This window comes from Prionailurus bengalensis, chromosome B2 (genome assembly GCF_016509475.1).
Source record: "Prionailurus bengalensis isolate Pbe53 chromosome B2, Fcat_Pben_1.1_paternal_pri, whole genome shotgun sequence".
Classification (NCBI taxonomy): Eukaryota; Metazoa; Chordata; class Mammalia; order Carnivora; family Felidae; genus Prionailurus; species Prionailurus bengalensis.
Genome location: NC_057349.1, coordinates 128331683 through 128348036, shown reverse-complemented (window position 1 = coordinate 128348036; position 16354 = coordinate 128331683). Strand labels below are relative to the sequence as shown.

General features: G+C 41.3%; 1 protein-coding gene across 5 annotated transcripts in view; it reads right to left on the bottom strand.

The window, feature by feature from the left end:
* ADGRG6 (adhesion G protein-coupled receptor G6) overlaps positions 1-13222 on the bottom strand; it is a 139331-nt gene extending 126109 nt beyond the window's left edge. For 2 of the 5 annotated variants that reach the window (XM_043592479.1, XM_043592483.1), the window contains exons 1-2: positions 12819-13221; positions 6836-6936 (exon numbers count right to left, since the gene is read on the bottom strand). In XM_043592479.1, the coding sequence (XP_043448414.1) occupies positions 6836-6936; positions 12819-12820 (103 nt within the window). In that variant the 5' untranslated portion in view covers positions 12821-13221. Of the gene's footprint in view, positions 1-6835; positions 6937-12387; positions 12503-12818 lie in introns of those variants that run through there. The other 3 variants (XM_043592481.1, XM_043592482.1, XM_043592480.1) reach the window with 3 other exon arrangements.
* Between the last annotated feature and the right edge of the window lie 3132 nt (positions 13223-16354).

The window sequence follows — 16354 nt, the reverse complement described above, 5'->3', positions numbered from 1 at the left end:
ATATTGTGACTTCATGCTCATTGTGGAATTAATCTGTTTTCTCATCTAACCTCTATACTTCCCTCCTTTGCTGCCCCACCCTGCAAGATATATTTACTTCTTAAATTTGGAATAAGTTCTCCCCCCCTCTTTGGTTCTTTTCCATTTTGTTCTTTTCCACATTCCTTCCTTACAGAATCCTATGACATTGCAGTCGGAGTGAGTAGGGGGTCAAAGAGCACATGTTCCACTTGCTGAAAATAAAATGAAAACTCCTTAAAGAATTATTAATTTGAAAGTTGAGGAAAATTTTGTACCTGCCAAAGTCTAGAGTTCCCACAGGCTTCTCCTGTCAGAGGGTGTTTCCTGCCTAATCTCCAGTTCCATGTAAAAATTCCCTGCTAAACTGAAAGGAAACACACACAGAAGAAACTTTTGACGTAAAACAATTAAGACTATATGTGCCTCAAAAAAACTAGACACACACACACACACACTCTCTATAGTTAAGCGGTAGACCAAGGGGCCCTTCAAGATTTTTAGTATCAATTCTTCTTCAGTATTAAGATTCCTTCTTTGTGTCCTGATTTCCAGAGATGAGGAATGTGAAGGATAGCTGGTTTTAGTTCTTGGCAACCAATCGCTAGGAGAGTCCTTTGGTACTTGGAGGACCACCTCAACCATCTTATCTTTGCTGGGAGATAAGATAAAGTCCGTTATCACTTCCAAAGGACCACGCTTCAAATATCTGAAGACCACTACCTTACTCTGACTGACTTCAGGATTCCAAAGTAAATGTGACATTTCTCTGATTTCTGTTTTTCCGCAGGAGTTTTACTCTTTAAAACACAAAACAAATTGTTACACAAAAGCAACAATGTGGTATCCGACAAAGGACTCCAGTCTCCAGGGGCAGCCCACCCCCACACAGGCTTCTCACGGCACAGGGGAGACAGAGATGCCCCGAAACACTCCTCTGACCGCTCAAGGCTCATCACCAAGCGGCCCTGCCTGCTCTTGCTCCTGCTTACGGATTCTGTCTAAAGGACGGCAACCATGCCCAGAGACGGTGTGACCTGGCCAGGGAGCAGCAGGACTCAGCGGACTACCCTCTTTTCCTGATGCCGTCTAAGTGGGGCCCATTTCATCAGTGGCCCCATCACGCTGCCCAGTCACATAAAATTGTCACCGTGGTGACTAGTCATCCTCTTTCCACATCTATGTGATTGGCTTTATGACCCCAAAGTAGGATTTCATAGTTTCCTACATCAAATTCAGATCATCTCCTCAAGGGTACACATGGGAAATTATCTGGAAGATGCGTTGAGGAAACTTCTGTGTACAAACTTGGGGGTTTGTTTATTCGATCACATTGGCTCCTCCAATCTCAAGTGCAGAATAAGAAAACAGCCTTTCAGCTGAAGGCTACCTAGGAACTGTAATTTGGAGCATTTTGACTCTAACTGAAAAACTTTATTACTAGATAGTGTAATTTTCTGTTAGTCACTTGATCATTATTCTTTTTTTTTTTTTTTTTTTCATTTGATGAAACAGTTTGCTGGATCGTAGGGTAGTTCTATTTTTAACTTTTTGAGGAACCTTCATACTGTTTCCAGAGTGGCTGCACCAGTTTGCATTCCCACCAACAGTGCAAGAAGGTTCCTTTTTCCACACATCCTCACCAACGCTTGTTGTTTCTGTGTTTTTGATTTCAGCCATTCTGACAGGTGATAGGTGATACCTCATTGTAGTCTTGATTTGCATTTCCCTGACGATGAGTGATTCACAGCATTATTTACAAAGGCCAAATTATAGAAGCAGCCCAAGTGTCCATTGATAGACGAATGGATAAATAAGATGTGATATGTATATTTGGTACGGTATGATACATGCTATGTATATCACAAGATGTGGGATGTATATGCATCCAACGGAGTCTTATCCAGCCATCAAAAAGAATGTAATCTCGCTATTCACAATGATGTGGATGGAGCTAGAATATATTATACTAAGTGAAATAAGTCAGTCAGAGAAAAACAAATCCCTCACGACTTTAGTCATATGTGGAATTTAAGAAACAAAACAAATGAGCAAAGGGAAGGAGACAAAGGGAGAGGCAAGCCAAGAAACAGACTCTTAACTACTGAGAACAAACTGATGGTCGCCAGAGGGGAGGTGGGTTGGGAGATGGGTGAAATAGGTGATGGGGAATAAGGAGTGTACTTGTCATGATGAACACTGGGTGATGTATGGGATTGTTGAATCACTACATTGTATGCCTGAAGCTAACAGAACGGTGTATATTAACTATGCTGTAATTTATTTTTTTTTAATTTTTTTTAACATTTATTTATTTTTGAGACAGAGAGAGACAGAGCATGAACGGGGGAGGGGCAGAGAGAAAGGGAGACACAGAATCCGAAACAGGCTCCAGGCTCTGAGCGGTCAGCACAGAGCCCGACGTGGGGCTCGAACTCACGGACCGTGAGATGGTGACCTGAGCGGAAGTCGGACGCTTAACCAACTGAGCCACCCAGGTGCCCCAACTATGCTGTAATTTAAAAAAAATAATGGTTTGCACAATCAGAACCTTATTCTTTATCTTTCAGACACATTAATAATAAAATGGCCAAAAACACATGGCAGATTTATAAAAGGATTATTTTTCTATGCATTTGAAAGCCTCTTTGACCAAATACAAAAATAGTATAAAGTAATATGCCTAACACATAAATACAGACATCAATGTAATTGATGTTATAGAATAATTGCTTCTCCTTTGATCATGAGAAAAATCAACAAACAGCACAAGATTGCTTTTACCCAATTACCTACCTGCCTTCTAGAACTGCGCTGCGCTCTGGGCTAGAAAGTACACAATTCAGGCCAGACTGAACTTTCAAAAACATTCCCCCTTTTAGTTGTTGATCTATCACTGAGCTTTGAAATAATCTGCTGATATCATCGATTTTTCAGGAGAGAAGGGAGGCCCCTCCCTCAGCGCTCATGACTAAGGCTATCTGTATGGAAACAGGCCCCTGGTTGCTTAGGAATTCATTGGCTCTCGGCTGTTTCTGAAGCGGTAACCTTTAGTCTGCCTGAGATGCCATCATTCATCTTCAGAGTCATGGAGTGTCATGCTACATAAAAAGAGGTTATTATTTGAAATACCTTTAAGAGATGCCTATCAAGTAAGGGAAGAGCCAGAGTAACGGTTACGTGTCTAACAGAAAATTGTAACATTTGTGTACATCCACAGCCTCTCTGGCCATTTTTAATGTGACTTTAAAAAAAAAAAATTATCAGATTTTCTTCTGTTTGTTTTTCCAAGTTATTAAAGTAACGTTCATTGTAACAAGGCAAATAATTCTGAGCTGTATAAAGTTCCATTGCCTTCTCCCTTCTCGCTCCAACCTATGCTCTTGAGGGTGACCCATTGTAAAGCCTGACGTGTACATGCGTCTATGTTTTACTATGATTTTTATACAGTCTGATACAAACGTACACATACATAACACATTTCAGTTTTGTAATACAACCTATTACAAACCTGGGATACTGTTTGGCAGTTTGTTTCTTAACATTATCACTGACATCTTTCAAAGCCAATATACACAGTTTGACCACATTGTTTGGAATGACTGCACAGTATTTCATAGTATTAATGTAAAATAATTTACAAAATCATTCCCCTGTTGAAGAACAATGTTTGCTATTACAATGTTACAGTTAACATACTGGTATATATTTCTCTACATATTATGTTTGTTTTTAAAATTTCTGTCAGATAGATACCTACACCCGGGGGAGTGATATAATAAAGAAAATACAAATTCTTAATTTTTAAACAATGTTGCCTACTTAACTCTCCCAAAGGACAGAGCCAACCATGTTAGCATGTGCCCTCTCCCCAACAAAGGCGATAATACTGGATGTGGATATTATCAACATTTCTAAATAGTATAGAGCTAGTGTATTAAAAAATCGTGTCTTATTGTTTTAATTTATGCTTCTGTGGGACTAGTTTCAATATTCAGCCGTAATTTGGTTGTAGTTCCTATTGAAAGTTATATTCATCACTTGTCAAGAGACCTTGCTTTTTTAAATACTGAAGGGCATAAAACTTTATACTACTTGCTTGGTAAATGCCCCGTGAAACTACAGACATTAACGTACCTAGCAGAAGACTTCTTGCAATTCTATGATATGAATTGAACTAAGGATGTTATCCAAATTAAACTACGGTATTCTAATTTTTAATCTTCTCACCTAGGTGTCAATCTTAACAATCAAAAGAGGTTTTCTGCCAACCCTTTACTCTAGCTGTCATAGCCAAATTACCAAAACATTAACACTCAAGGGAGCAACCAAAATCTATAAAGATTATCACTGAAGGGTAACATGGTAAGAGAGTGAAAAGGGGCATCTTTGAATTCGGGGACAGGAGGGCTTATCTGAGGTGGTAATGATTAAGATCTGAGTGTCAAAAAAAAAAAAAAATAGAACCAGGTGTGTGCAGCTTAGGAAGAGGAGGGTCCTAGGAAGGCATGGTCAAGAAGCAGGTGGGCCAATAGGACTAGAAAATAGTAAGGTGAAGAGGAGAACAGCAGGATGTAGTGGTATGGATTATACAGCTTGAAAGCGAAGTAGATTTGGGGACAGGAGGTAGCAATCAAGAGTCTTGTTTGCACACGTGAAGTTTGAGACCCATTTTAGATATATATAAGCAACCATAGAGGTGACTCCAGGGTCAAGAAAGGGGCCAGGGCTGACAAACTGGATTTGGCATCAAGATGTCATTAAAAGCCACTGGACTCCAAAAGATCACATAGGGGTCACGCAGAGAAGTGAAAGAGTCAGAGGGTGCATACACTGTGATGCAACATCACAGGTACGCACCACACGGTCTTCAAAAATACAGGTTATTCAGAGTTACCCTAGGACTTAAAGATAGGACTCTGAATATTACATACATCTAAAGTTTTGATATGCATTATTTTAGGGAAACTTACATTGAGTTGTAAGGCCAACATTTTATATTAAAATGCCAATAATAATCCCTAACGTATTTTTTGTGGTATCAGATCCTCACGGGTAAAGTGGTGGCACTGTGAGTGAGTCATGGTTCCAGATAAATAGGTAGAAAGTGTTCTGGCTTCATGAGTAAACACAGATATTGTCTGTCACAAAGCCTTACGTGATACACATAAAGTGTGGAGTAATGAAAGGAAGTTTTAAAAAAGATTTGTGTGAGACGGTAACTTAAAAACAAACGTAAGGACTTTTGTTTCCCAAGACCCTGATAACGAGTGCCTCCTTCAATTCTGCAACCTAGGTGCTTCCCTTGCCTCATCCAAGCCCCAGTCAGCTGACTCCTTTTAATTAGTCTGAGAACATGTGTTTCATTTCATTTATTCCAGTGATTAAAATGATGAATGTGGATATATCAATTAAAACACTGACATGAAAATAAAAGTCTCAATTTAAGGTTTGAAGGAGCCTTGAAAATTGACAAATGCCATGACCTAACACAAATGAAAGTAACTAGACTTCAACTAATTTTAATCTCATAACTTACTTCACATCATGTGATGGGTTCCTGGTGAGTCACTTTTGAAAGCTAAGAAAAAGCTCAACACTGTAACCAAAGAAATCCAATGTATATTTAATTTTCAGTTCTCCTCACAAGTTTTTTTTTTCCTCTTTTGGCAATGAAAGTAAAACAAAGAAAGAGTGGCTTTATCATGGAATTGAAACAAATACACACACAAAAAAAGAAACTTCAAAGAATCTGTTTTGTTTTGAGGCCATTAAACCACGTGCCAGGAATTTTCCGAGTAGCTGAAACTCTTAAAATACTTGATGGCTTGCAAAGAAATATTTATATATTAAATATAAGTTGAATTTCTTAACCTGTGAATAAACAATTTTAGAGTAATCTATTTTCATGATTCATTAAACGTATTGTTTATAATGTATAGATATATAACATAAATATGGAATGTATAAAATCTTGATTAAGCACATGTAATACATAACACTATATGAGTAACAATTTTCCTCTAAAAACAAGTATGGTAGACTGAATGAATACAGCAATTACAGAAAAAAAGAGTAAAAGAAAATGGACCTAAGAGAAATGCAGTTTGCTCAGGAACAAAACCAGATAATGAAGAAACAGTTAACTTTTAAACATCACTCCCATTCCTCAGGTTCTGATTGGCTCATTCATACAATTAGCTGATGATAGAAAATGTAGCTTGCAACCATAACTAAAAGGACCTTATTTCAAAGTTCAGAAAAAAACTGTAATTACACAGATTTGATATTTTTATTCCAAAAATACTGTAATTAAAACTAACTTTTTCATATCCTTTTAGGCTAGCTAAATAAACCTCACGATCTAAAAACTTAATTTCAAATTCCTATCTCATGCTGCAACATGGTAAGAAAATCAGGATAAATAAAAACAGTAAAGTCTTTACTTTCCATAAATGATTCTATGAAAACTTGAAAAGAGAAAGAATTGAATATTGTATATTTATTCAATGGTTGAAGAAACAGCTAGCACATTTTTAATGTCAGATATGTAGCTATCTCATCATTCAATATGGGCTACACAAATAAATACAGCTAAAAGAAATGCAGCAAAGATTAAAGAAATACACTCATTAGAAAACAGAACAATGATCAAAGTCATACTATTCGTACAGAAGTCAGAGAGGCCACGGGCAGTAAAAGCCTGTAAGGACCGAAATGGAAACAGAAAAAGATAATAAATGAATAGCACACTGAAACTAAAAGCAATGTGACCACTCTTAAATTCAGGGTTTGAAAGAGAAAGGGTCTTACTCACCTGAAAGAGGAACATACACAAGACACAGAGCAATGAAGAATGGAAGAGAACTTGACTTCCATTTCCAACGACAGTTCCACATTTGATCTGAGTGAATCATCCTGCAATGGAAGAAAGCAACCATCAGGACATTCAGCATCCAGTAAGGCAGTAGGACAGTAACAGTCAAAGTGCAGGTTTTCAGCAGAGATTGGAAAAAAGCAATCGTTATAGAATAGGCGGTTTCCCAATGAAGGTGGGGAAATATTCAGATAATTCAAATTCATTAATCAAAAAATAAAGCAATTTCAGCTTCAACCTTCAGCATCACCAGTCACATGCCCGTCTTACCCCAGAGGATTTTTATATCAACCTCTCCTATAATCTCCCAAAATGTAGACTTCAAGGAAATGCTTTCGTTTTATGACATCTGCTGTGTTACAAAAGGAAACAATTTAAAATGAAAATAAGGTGCCCAATGGCCTTCTTTCCCTTAAAATTAAGCAACGAAGGGGAGCCTGGATGGCTTAGTTGCTTAGGTGTCCGACTTTGGCTCAGGTCATGATCTCATGATTCGTGAATTCAAGCCCCACACCGGGCTCTGTGCTGACAGCTCAGAGCCTGGAGCCTGCTACAGATTCTGTGTCTCCCACTCTCTCTGCCCCTCCCTGGCTGGTGCTCACTCGCTCTCTCTCTCTCTCTCTCTCTCTCTCAAAAATAAATAAACATTAAAAAAATTATTTTAAATTAAGCAGTGAAGCATTAACATCCAAAAAGAATAACTACTTTGTACATGATAGCTATCAATGTTTTCAAGTGGCTACCAAACACCAAGTATTATAGAAACTACAATTAACTCTACAGTGGTCTCGTCTTTAAACTCAAAATTGCACCTACCAATAATTTAGACAGGAACATCCATATTATCTTGGCTTAAAACAGTGGTATGAAACCTTTCATTGACTCGCCTCCATCAAAAGAGACAAGTCAGTGAATGGGGCAGCAAGCCACCGTAAGGGCCCACAAAAGGACTGGTTAGCAAGAGAGCCATGAAGCAGGAAAATGGTTGCATAGCAGTAACCTGCTATAACAGGTTCTTATTTAGGGATTCCGTAGTCAATCCTGAAGCTGTATCCTTTCAGACAATAGCTGCAAATAATGACCAAGGGCTTCATGCATTCTGGTTCCCAAGACTCCATCACTTCATATTGAAAAGGAACCCAGCACAAGGCAAGCACTCGTAACCAAAGTTAAACCTCATGACTGGTCAACTTTCATCCACTTGACTGTTTACTGAAGAACAGAAACAAACAAATTAAGAATAGAACAGAGGAAGGAAAGCACTATGTGTCTTCTCAGGGGATCGCTTAGCAAAGACACATCCCTGAGATTTAAATAACTTTCTCACAAGAACGGAAAATCCAGATCAGGGTTACTAAGGTTCTAAATAGGAGCTACAAAAAAATATAATACAATCTTGTATTACTCGAGTCGTAGCCTCAAAGTTCTGTTGAAGAGACCAAGAACATTTTTAAGTAGAGTCCTACATAGACTTCTGTCACTTGAAAACCATCTAAGCATGAAATTTAAATCCAAGCAATGAAACCTATCATTTCACAGGCAAGAAAAAAGAAAGTACAATACTAAACAACTTGCCCAAGATCACATAATCAGTGGTGTGAGAGCTAACACATCCCGATGCCACCTGGCTTCCAATTCACCTGTCCCTGAGAACCAAGACACGTCCATTGCAAACTTGCTCCACTTTTCAATCGGCACAGGCCACAACATACAATATGTTTGAGTCCTATTTCAGGAACTTTAGAACCTAACCCTGTTATTGAATTGTTGTTAATGTCAGAATGACCCCTTATGAACGTGACTCAATCCAAACGCATCACTGAAATAATCTGTAGTCTAGAAAACCGAACGTCTTCCACCTTTTCACTCCTTAAAAGTCCAACTTAAGGAGAAATTGATGAAGAAAATTTAAAATCAGTGGAGAAATTGACACGGCACTAATTCTATCATTACTAGCAATAGTCAGAATTACAGATTATTCCTCAGATCCCAACCGTATTTCTATGTCAAATCTTTTCACAAAGGACCGCGAGGAGTGGCAAAGAGAGTACCTTAATTCTTCTAGAATGAAAAGAATAGAATTTGGTTCATTCAAGTCTAAGCAGAATTGTATTTCTCCTTTTGGTTAAAGATCATGTTCCTGATCTCAAGCAATGAACAAAAAGAAAAAGTGCTATTCTATCACTCAAGTTCTTTTATTAAGTTTGGCTCACCCCCATTTCAAAAAGGTAGAAAGGTTTATTCTTCAAATCTGCACAAATCTTGACTCTTATGTGAGCAGAAGCATCCACTGCACCATGGCTTGTACCCCGGGTGAAATTAAAAGGCAACCCTGAGAAACACACATACACTCCGTGTGAAAAAAGGATAGCGTATCAATCTCCTGGTTGTGATACTGTATTACAGTTTTGCAAAATGTTACCACTGGGAGAAACTGGGTAAAAGGTACATAGGATCTCTACCATTTCATCCAGCTGCCTGTAAATCGACAACTATCTCAATAAAATGTTCAATTAAAAAAGTAAACCCTGAAGCCCGGGCATATATAACTTACTTTCAGATGATTCAGGCAAAATATTGTGGTGCATGTACAGAGAGGGGAGGGTGGAGGGAAGAGGAGAGGATGGACAATAAAACAAATGGGATAAACATTTACACTAAGTGATTCCACATTAAAGAATATACATGCGCTCTTCGTATTCTTCTTGCAACTTTTATGAAGGTTTAAAATGCTTTATTTTTTTAAATGTTGATTTATTTACTTCGAGAGAGAGAGGGAAAGAGGGAGCAAATGTACATGCCCGAGTGGGGGAGGGGCAGAGCGAGAGCGAGACAGAGAGAATCCCAAGCAGGCTCCGCGCTGTCAGCAGAGAGCCTGATGCTGGGCTCGAACACAAGAACCGTGAGACCACGACCTGAGTGGAAATCAAGAGTTGTAAGCTTAACCCACTGAGCCACCCAGGCATCCCAGTTTAAAATCATTTCCAAATAAATGTAAACACACCCACACACATTTACACTGAAGTGTATCCATGTTTATCTCATGACACTCCCATCAGTATGAGTGCCTTAGTCATCGCCAGTTTGGTAGAGGTAGCATCTCATTTGGGTTTCCTTTATTTGGACTGGCATGTTCAAATTGTTTTTGTAGTTGTCAATCACAATAGGAATATTTTTCTTCCTAATTTGTGGTTTCTTTTTACAAATGCTATACTAAATATGCTAAGCTTTTGTCATATTCACTATAAATATTTTAAATACAGTAATCTTGAATGCCCTAGGCATTCCAAATAATTGCATCCTGAGTGATGCTTCTAAAGGAAAGTGAGATGATACTCAGGTAACCAGGCTCAAGTTTTATTGGTGTTTTAGTTACCACTGAAATGTCCTTTACATGCTGTCACCCCAGGCACTAAGTGTGCATCTTAATGCCATGCAATATAGATAATGCAATAATGCTATCCCACCAGAAATGAAATGGAAACATACAGGTTTTTGCCCAAGCATGCCACACACATTGAACAAAGCCTTATTCTATTTAGTCTAAAGTCTAAATAGTCTCTAGAAACTTTTAATCATCCCATCAGAAATATAAACTCTGGAAGAGATGGGCAGTTAGAAAAATGGTCAAGTTTAAGGAAGTAGTTGTCAGTTTATTTTTAATGTATAAACTGATTCTCTTTCAAATCATTATTTCCAGAAATCAGAGTGACGTGTCCAGTTAGGCAGTAAAACTACAAGCTTCTAATATTTCCCATAAGCCAAGAGACAATAGCCTCATTCACCATTCACATTGGAAAAGCACAGTGTCATGTAATTTATATAAGCCATAAATGGAACAGGAGTTTCATGCAGCCTGAGATCAGTTAACACAAGTCTTGCTAAATCTACTAAATTTCTTAGGATATGAAAAATATGTAGTCAGTACAACTCCAAATATATTTATGAAATCTATAACTTCATAACTTGAATGTAAGAATATATTAACATTCTCCCCCCACAGAATAGGCAGAAAATACCTTAGTTTGTGTGCTTGAACCCATTAAAATAAAAATTTAAAAGATAATATCGTTTGTGTTCCCCATTTTAGCATTTTTCAACAAGACAGTAAGAACGTTTACTTTGGAAAGGTTGGTATTACTTCCATATATTCTGACATACTAATATCTAAAAAGAATCAGATCATCTTAAACCATTCCATATGATTTATAAACAGCAAAATGGAAAAAAGAAACCATTTTGATCTGGCAAGACATAGAAAAACTTTCAGACAGAATAGCTCCATAAAGAAACTCAAATCAGGGTATTAAACTATATTTTATGTGATCAAATGTTCATATTTTGACTCTCTATGACATAAGAGTTTCTAAACATGTGGAATTCAAGTGGAGTAAATAACTTAATTTCATGGAGAAATTTTTACAATACCTGTGGATCAGTTTCATGTTATATTTAAAAAATTGGTATTCATACGTTTATTTCATTTCCCATAAGATCTAAATTACCTAGGAAAGCTGAAGGAAGCTAGACAAATATCTGCTGTTAAAAGCCTTCCTATATTTTTAGGAAAAACTGAAGTTTAACACAAATTCACATTCATTCAAAATGTGTCGCCTGTATGTGAGAACAAGTCTCCTGTGAGCCTGTTGGCTGCATCTCAAAATAAATTATTTCATGTTGTACCTCGCTGAATCCACTGGCATAAATGAAACCCTAAAATTCACAGGTGTGGATTTACTGCACACGCACTTTTAATAAAAATAAGTAGTTCTTTTCTAATTCTACTGCTAACCACCAGGAACACAGGGGCAGAGGGCTAGGCTTGTGGGTACTACACTTCCTGTTTTAAAAATGCTGGGTAGAAGTTGCAAGGAAGGGAAAGACAGGGCCTGAGGCGCAAGTCTCTACCCAGGTATTAAGCTGAAAGAGGAAATTATGATGGAAACACATAAGGATCCGGTAGCTGGAGGAGGGAGGATGAATATCAACTTCTAGACACTCTTGGCTGTTAGTGGAAGGGAGTAAAATGTCAGCGTATCTGCCCAAGATTAAATAAAACATCAGAGGGAAAATTACATATTACAAGAAAAGGCAGCTTCTCAGTAAGACACAAAAACAGGGCCTTTTTAGAACTATCTTCCTTTTTTTCCATTCTGGAAGGCCCAGGCTGCGCTCAGCGGCCCTTTCGCGGGGTCGCTTGGAGAAACCTCAGAACTTCGATGGTAATTGCGTAAAATTAAAACCTTTTAGGTTTCTCTGACCCTTCATAACCCTATGTCCCCCGCTTCTAATTCCAGACAAGAAGCCTCCCACATCCCATCCCGTAAAATGACATAGTCCTTCATTACTTTTTAATCTACACAAGACAACCAAGAAACTTTTCTGCGCGTTTTTTTTTTTAAACCATTCATATAACCCAAAGATCCAAGAATAACTTCTACAGTCAAGGGTGACAATGTGTAAAGTCAACATTTTCCCGGTATAACCAGTACCTTCCAAGCCCCCAGGTGTTGATCCAGGAGCGCTCTTTCTTGGCAGGGCAAGGCCCCTGGATGGAGGAGCGACGCCGGTTACTCCTTGTTTAATTTGACTCGAAAACACGTTTTCCCCATTCTTGAAGCCCTGCCCTTTTTTATTACGCTTTACACCGCCCAAATGTGAGGTTTACCTCTCGCTGGAAAAAAAAAAAAAAAAAAAAAAAAAAAAAAAGGAAGCCGCACACGCAAGTCACAGCTCCGCCTGGCAATACCTGCTCGCTCCTCGGTGCCTCGGGGGTCAAACTGAAGACAAACCGGTTTATTCTGTCAATGCAGTTGAAGTCCTTGCAAAATCATTTAGTTGAGGTGGGGGTGGGGGGTGGGGGGGGAGGAGGTAGATACAGGTAAAGGTGTGAAGGAATTCTCAGCTGAAAGGTGAGACTTACATGTTGGCATTAAGGTCCGCAGGGGCCGCACGGTCATGGTCCACAGTCCTTCCCCGGCTCTGCTGCTGCGAGCTCCCCGATGGAGACCCCGCGCGCCCCCCGCCGAGCCGCGCGCGGCTGCCCGACCCTCCTTCACGCACTTTCTGGAGAGTTCATCGGGGTTTCCCGGCAGCCACTCCACGCCCGCGCCCGGGGCGGCGCAAGGTGGAAGGCCGGCGCTGCGGAGTTCAAGTGCGGATCGCGGCGGCTAGGGGGCGGACAGGGCGGCAGGTTCCTCCTTCCAGACAAGTTTAAGAAAAGTTAGGGCGAGAAGGTGAGGGCAGGCGGGGCTGCCCCTGAGCCGGTGCTGGGTGCTCGGGCTGATCTGGGCCGCGCGCGGGTGGAGGGGTCCGACCCGGCAGGTCCTCGCCCCCGCCCGCGGGAGGCGGCACGTGGTCACCGCGCCGGGGCTCTCGTCCCCCACCCCCCCAACCCCCGCCCGCGGGCCCGGGCTGCTCCCCGCGCCAGTCCGCTCGGCCCGAGCTGTGGGGGGGCGGGGGGCTCAGGTGCGGCTGCCCAGGCGGCGCGCGGCGTCTGGCCGGGCCCTGGGGCGGCCCCAGTCTCGACGCTCCGCGGCGGGGGCCGTCCCCAAAGCGCGGCCGCCCCACCCAGGATCGCCTGCCCCGGGGCGGAGAGGGAGAAGTCCGGCTGCGGGGCGGGAGAGGCGCTCCCCCGACGGGCAGCCTGGCGCAAGTTGCGGGGGCCGGGCCGGGGTGGGCGATTGGCGTCGGGCCGGGCTCTGCTCCCAGGCGGGGGAGGGGACGGGGCAGACCCGAGGTCAGCAGAAAGCCTCGAGCCCTGAATTCGGGAGACTCTGCGCAAAAAAAAAAAAAAAAAAGAAAAAGAAAAGAGAAGCTCGGAATGCCGGCGGCGGCGATGTGGGCATCTGCCCGCCTGCTGGGATTCCGTGTCCCCAGCCCAGCGGGTCCCTGCGCCAAGCTCTGGGGCCGCCGGCTTCCTTCTCTCCCCTTTCCTTGTTCTTCTCTGTCCTTTTCTTCCCTGGTCTCTGCCTTTCCTTTCTTTCACCTCTCTCCTCTAGTCTTTCTTGCTTCGTTCTTCTGTTCTTTTTCTTTCTAATAATCGGAGTGAAGGGGGAGTCCGTCTGTCTTCCGAAAGACCTCGGCCGCCCCATACCGGCGCCGCATCCCCTGGTCTCTGCGGGGGAAAGGGGATGCTCTCCCACCACACCCTTCTCCAGGGAGGATGAAGACCGGACTTAAGAAGAGGCCGAGAAGGCGGCAGTCGCAGTGGCCACCACCGCACCCACGACAAATACACCCACCGCCTTCTGCCCCTGATCTGCTGCCGCCTTCAGTGCCACAAACAGAGATTCATCCTTTGGGCTTAGAATTTAGTCTTCCTCATTAAATGCCTCTCCATAACCCATAGAGTGATAATAAACTCTTTGCCATTGCCCTTAATTTGAACTGTTCACATCCCTTCTGGAAAGAAGTATTTGAAAGGGGAGTGGGTACTGTGTGATAGGAGGCAGGAACAGACTCGGGGGGCTGAAAGTGGGTGCATAGAGATCCCGAGAAAGCAAAACTTAGAACGAGTGGCAGACTGGTGCACAGTTTTGGCTGAGACCCACCTACCAGAACTGCTCCTCTGGGACTTAGAGATAGGAAAATTGAAGAGATATTAACAGGGGGGCTGGTAACGTGTTCCCATGACATTTCATTCAGCAGAATCGATTTGCAAAGCAAATCCGGTTGCTCCCTGGGGAAAGTCCACTGCCTGGATTCCAGTGCTCCTACAAAGTAGCCGACTGGCAAAAAGATCCGGACACACCTCCTTGGAGATGAGAAGAGGGAAAAAAAAAGGACTCACACTTGGAAAGTAGCTCCCTTCCCCTTGTGAACTGCGGGAGTTAATCTGTGAAATGCTGGAGGCAAATCTTCCCGGTGATAGGGCAACATACACATCCAGAGTTCAGCCCGACTTGAACTGTGAGCATGCACACGTATGCATGCACAGGCCACACAAAGAGGTGCCAAAAAAATTTATATAACATTGATTGGCTGGTGATAGAAAACTGTTGGGGTGGAAAAAAAAAAAAAAAAAAAAAAAGAAGCAGCAGCAGCAGCAGAGCAGGACTTGAGCACAGACAGCTCCTGGCAGAAAGGAAGCTGGAATGCTGCCATCAAATGCAGAGGCCTGAAAATCCAGGGTGTGTTCTTCTTATGACTTTTATCAATGTTTATTTTGATGAATAAACAGTATAATTAATAGAGATGTTGAATTTAGCACTTAAGGAAAACCGAAGTTCCTCTGTCCAGCGCTCCCTTGTGACAGAAAGGGAAATGAGACCCAGAGATGTGAGGACTGCACAATTCAAATCGGTCTGTATTAACGCCAGAATGTCCTGAGGACATTTACGTTCTACTCATAGAATTTTCTTTTGAGCAATGACATTTACTATTTCACAGTCCCCAGATTTAGGAATCTGAGGGCAGCTTTGCCCACTGTGTCTCCCAAGACTGGCTACGGTTGTGGTCTCATCTGAAGGCTCGATGAGGCGTGAGCTGCTCCCAAACTCATACATCTGGTTGTTCCACTCAGAATTTTAAAGCTGGAAACACAAGGGCAGACAAGGAAATAGACATAACTGTATTAGGGTGATTTAGACAAACAGAACAAACAGGATGTATATACACATATAAAGAGAGGTTTAAAGAATTGGCCCACATGATTATGGAGGTACAAGTCCAAAATCTTCAGGGTAGGCTAGCATACTGGACACTCACAGGAAGAGTTGCCATCGAAGTCCAAAGGCAGCGTGCTGGCAGAGTGCCTTCTTGTTTGCAGGAGGTTAGTCTTTGTTCTGTTGACACCTTCCACTGATTGGATTAGGCCCACCTATATTATGGCAAGGAATGTGCTTTACTCAATGTCTACTGATCTGTTAACCTCATCGAAAAGACATTTTCACATAAACATCCAGAGTAACATTTGACCAAATATCCGGATTCTATGGCCCAGTCAAGTGGACATATAAAATTAACCACCATAGGGGTGCCTGGGTGGCTCAATCAGTTAAGTAGCCAACTCTTGATTTCGGCTCAGGTCGTGATCTCATGGTTTGTGAGTTCAAGTGGGATTATATCTCTCTCCCTCTTTCTCTGCCCTTTCCTGGCTCATGCTCTCTCCCCTCTCTCTCTCTAAAAATAAATTAATAAACTTAAAAAAAATTAACCATCATAGTAACTGAAACAAATGTACCTAATGTCTAAAAGCCATGTGTATTTACGTGTGCTATTATACGTTACAACGTTCATAAATGTATCTTTTGTTATTTCTATATGTTTACATGAATCATAGGTAAAATATTTCTGGAGACAGTGCCTGTCATTAATCAGTACATTAGTAAAATCTGTGTATTTTGGTAATTCTGTCCTCAAACTAAGGATTTGTTCTTTTTCTTTAAAAGAGCATGTTAGGGAAATAGAGTGTGAAGAGGAAAGTACATGATCTTTTAATGAAACAACCTGGGTTCA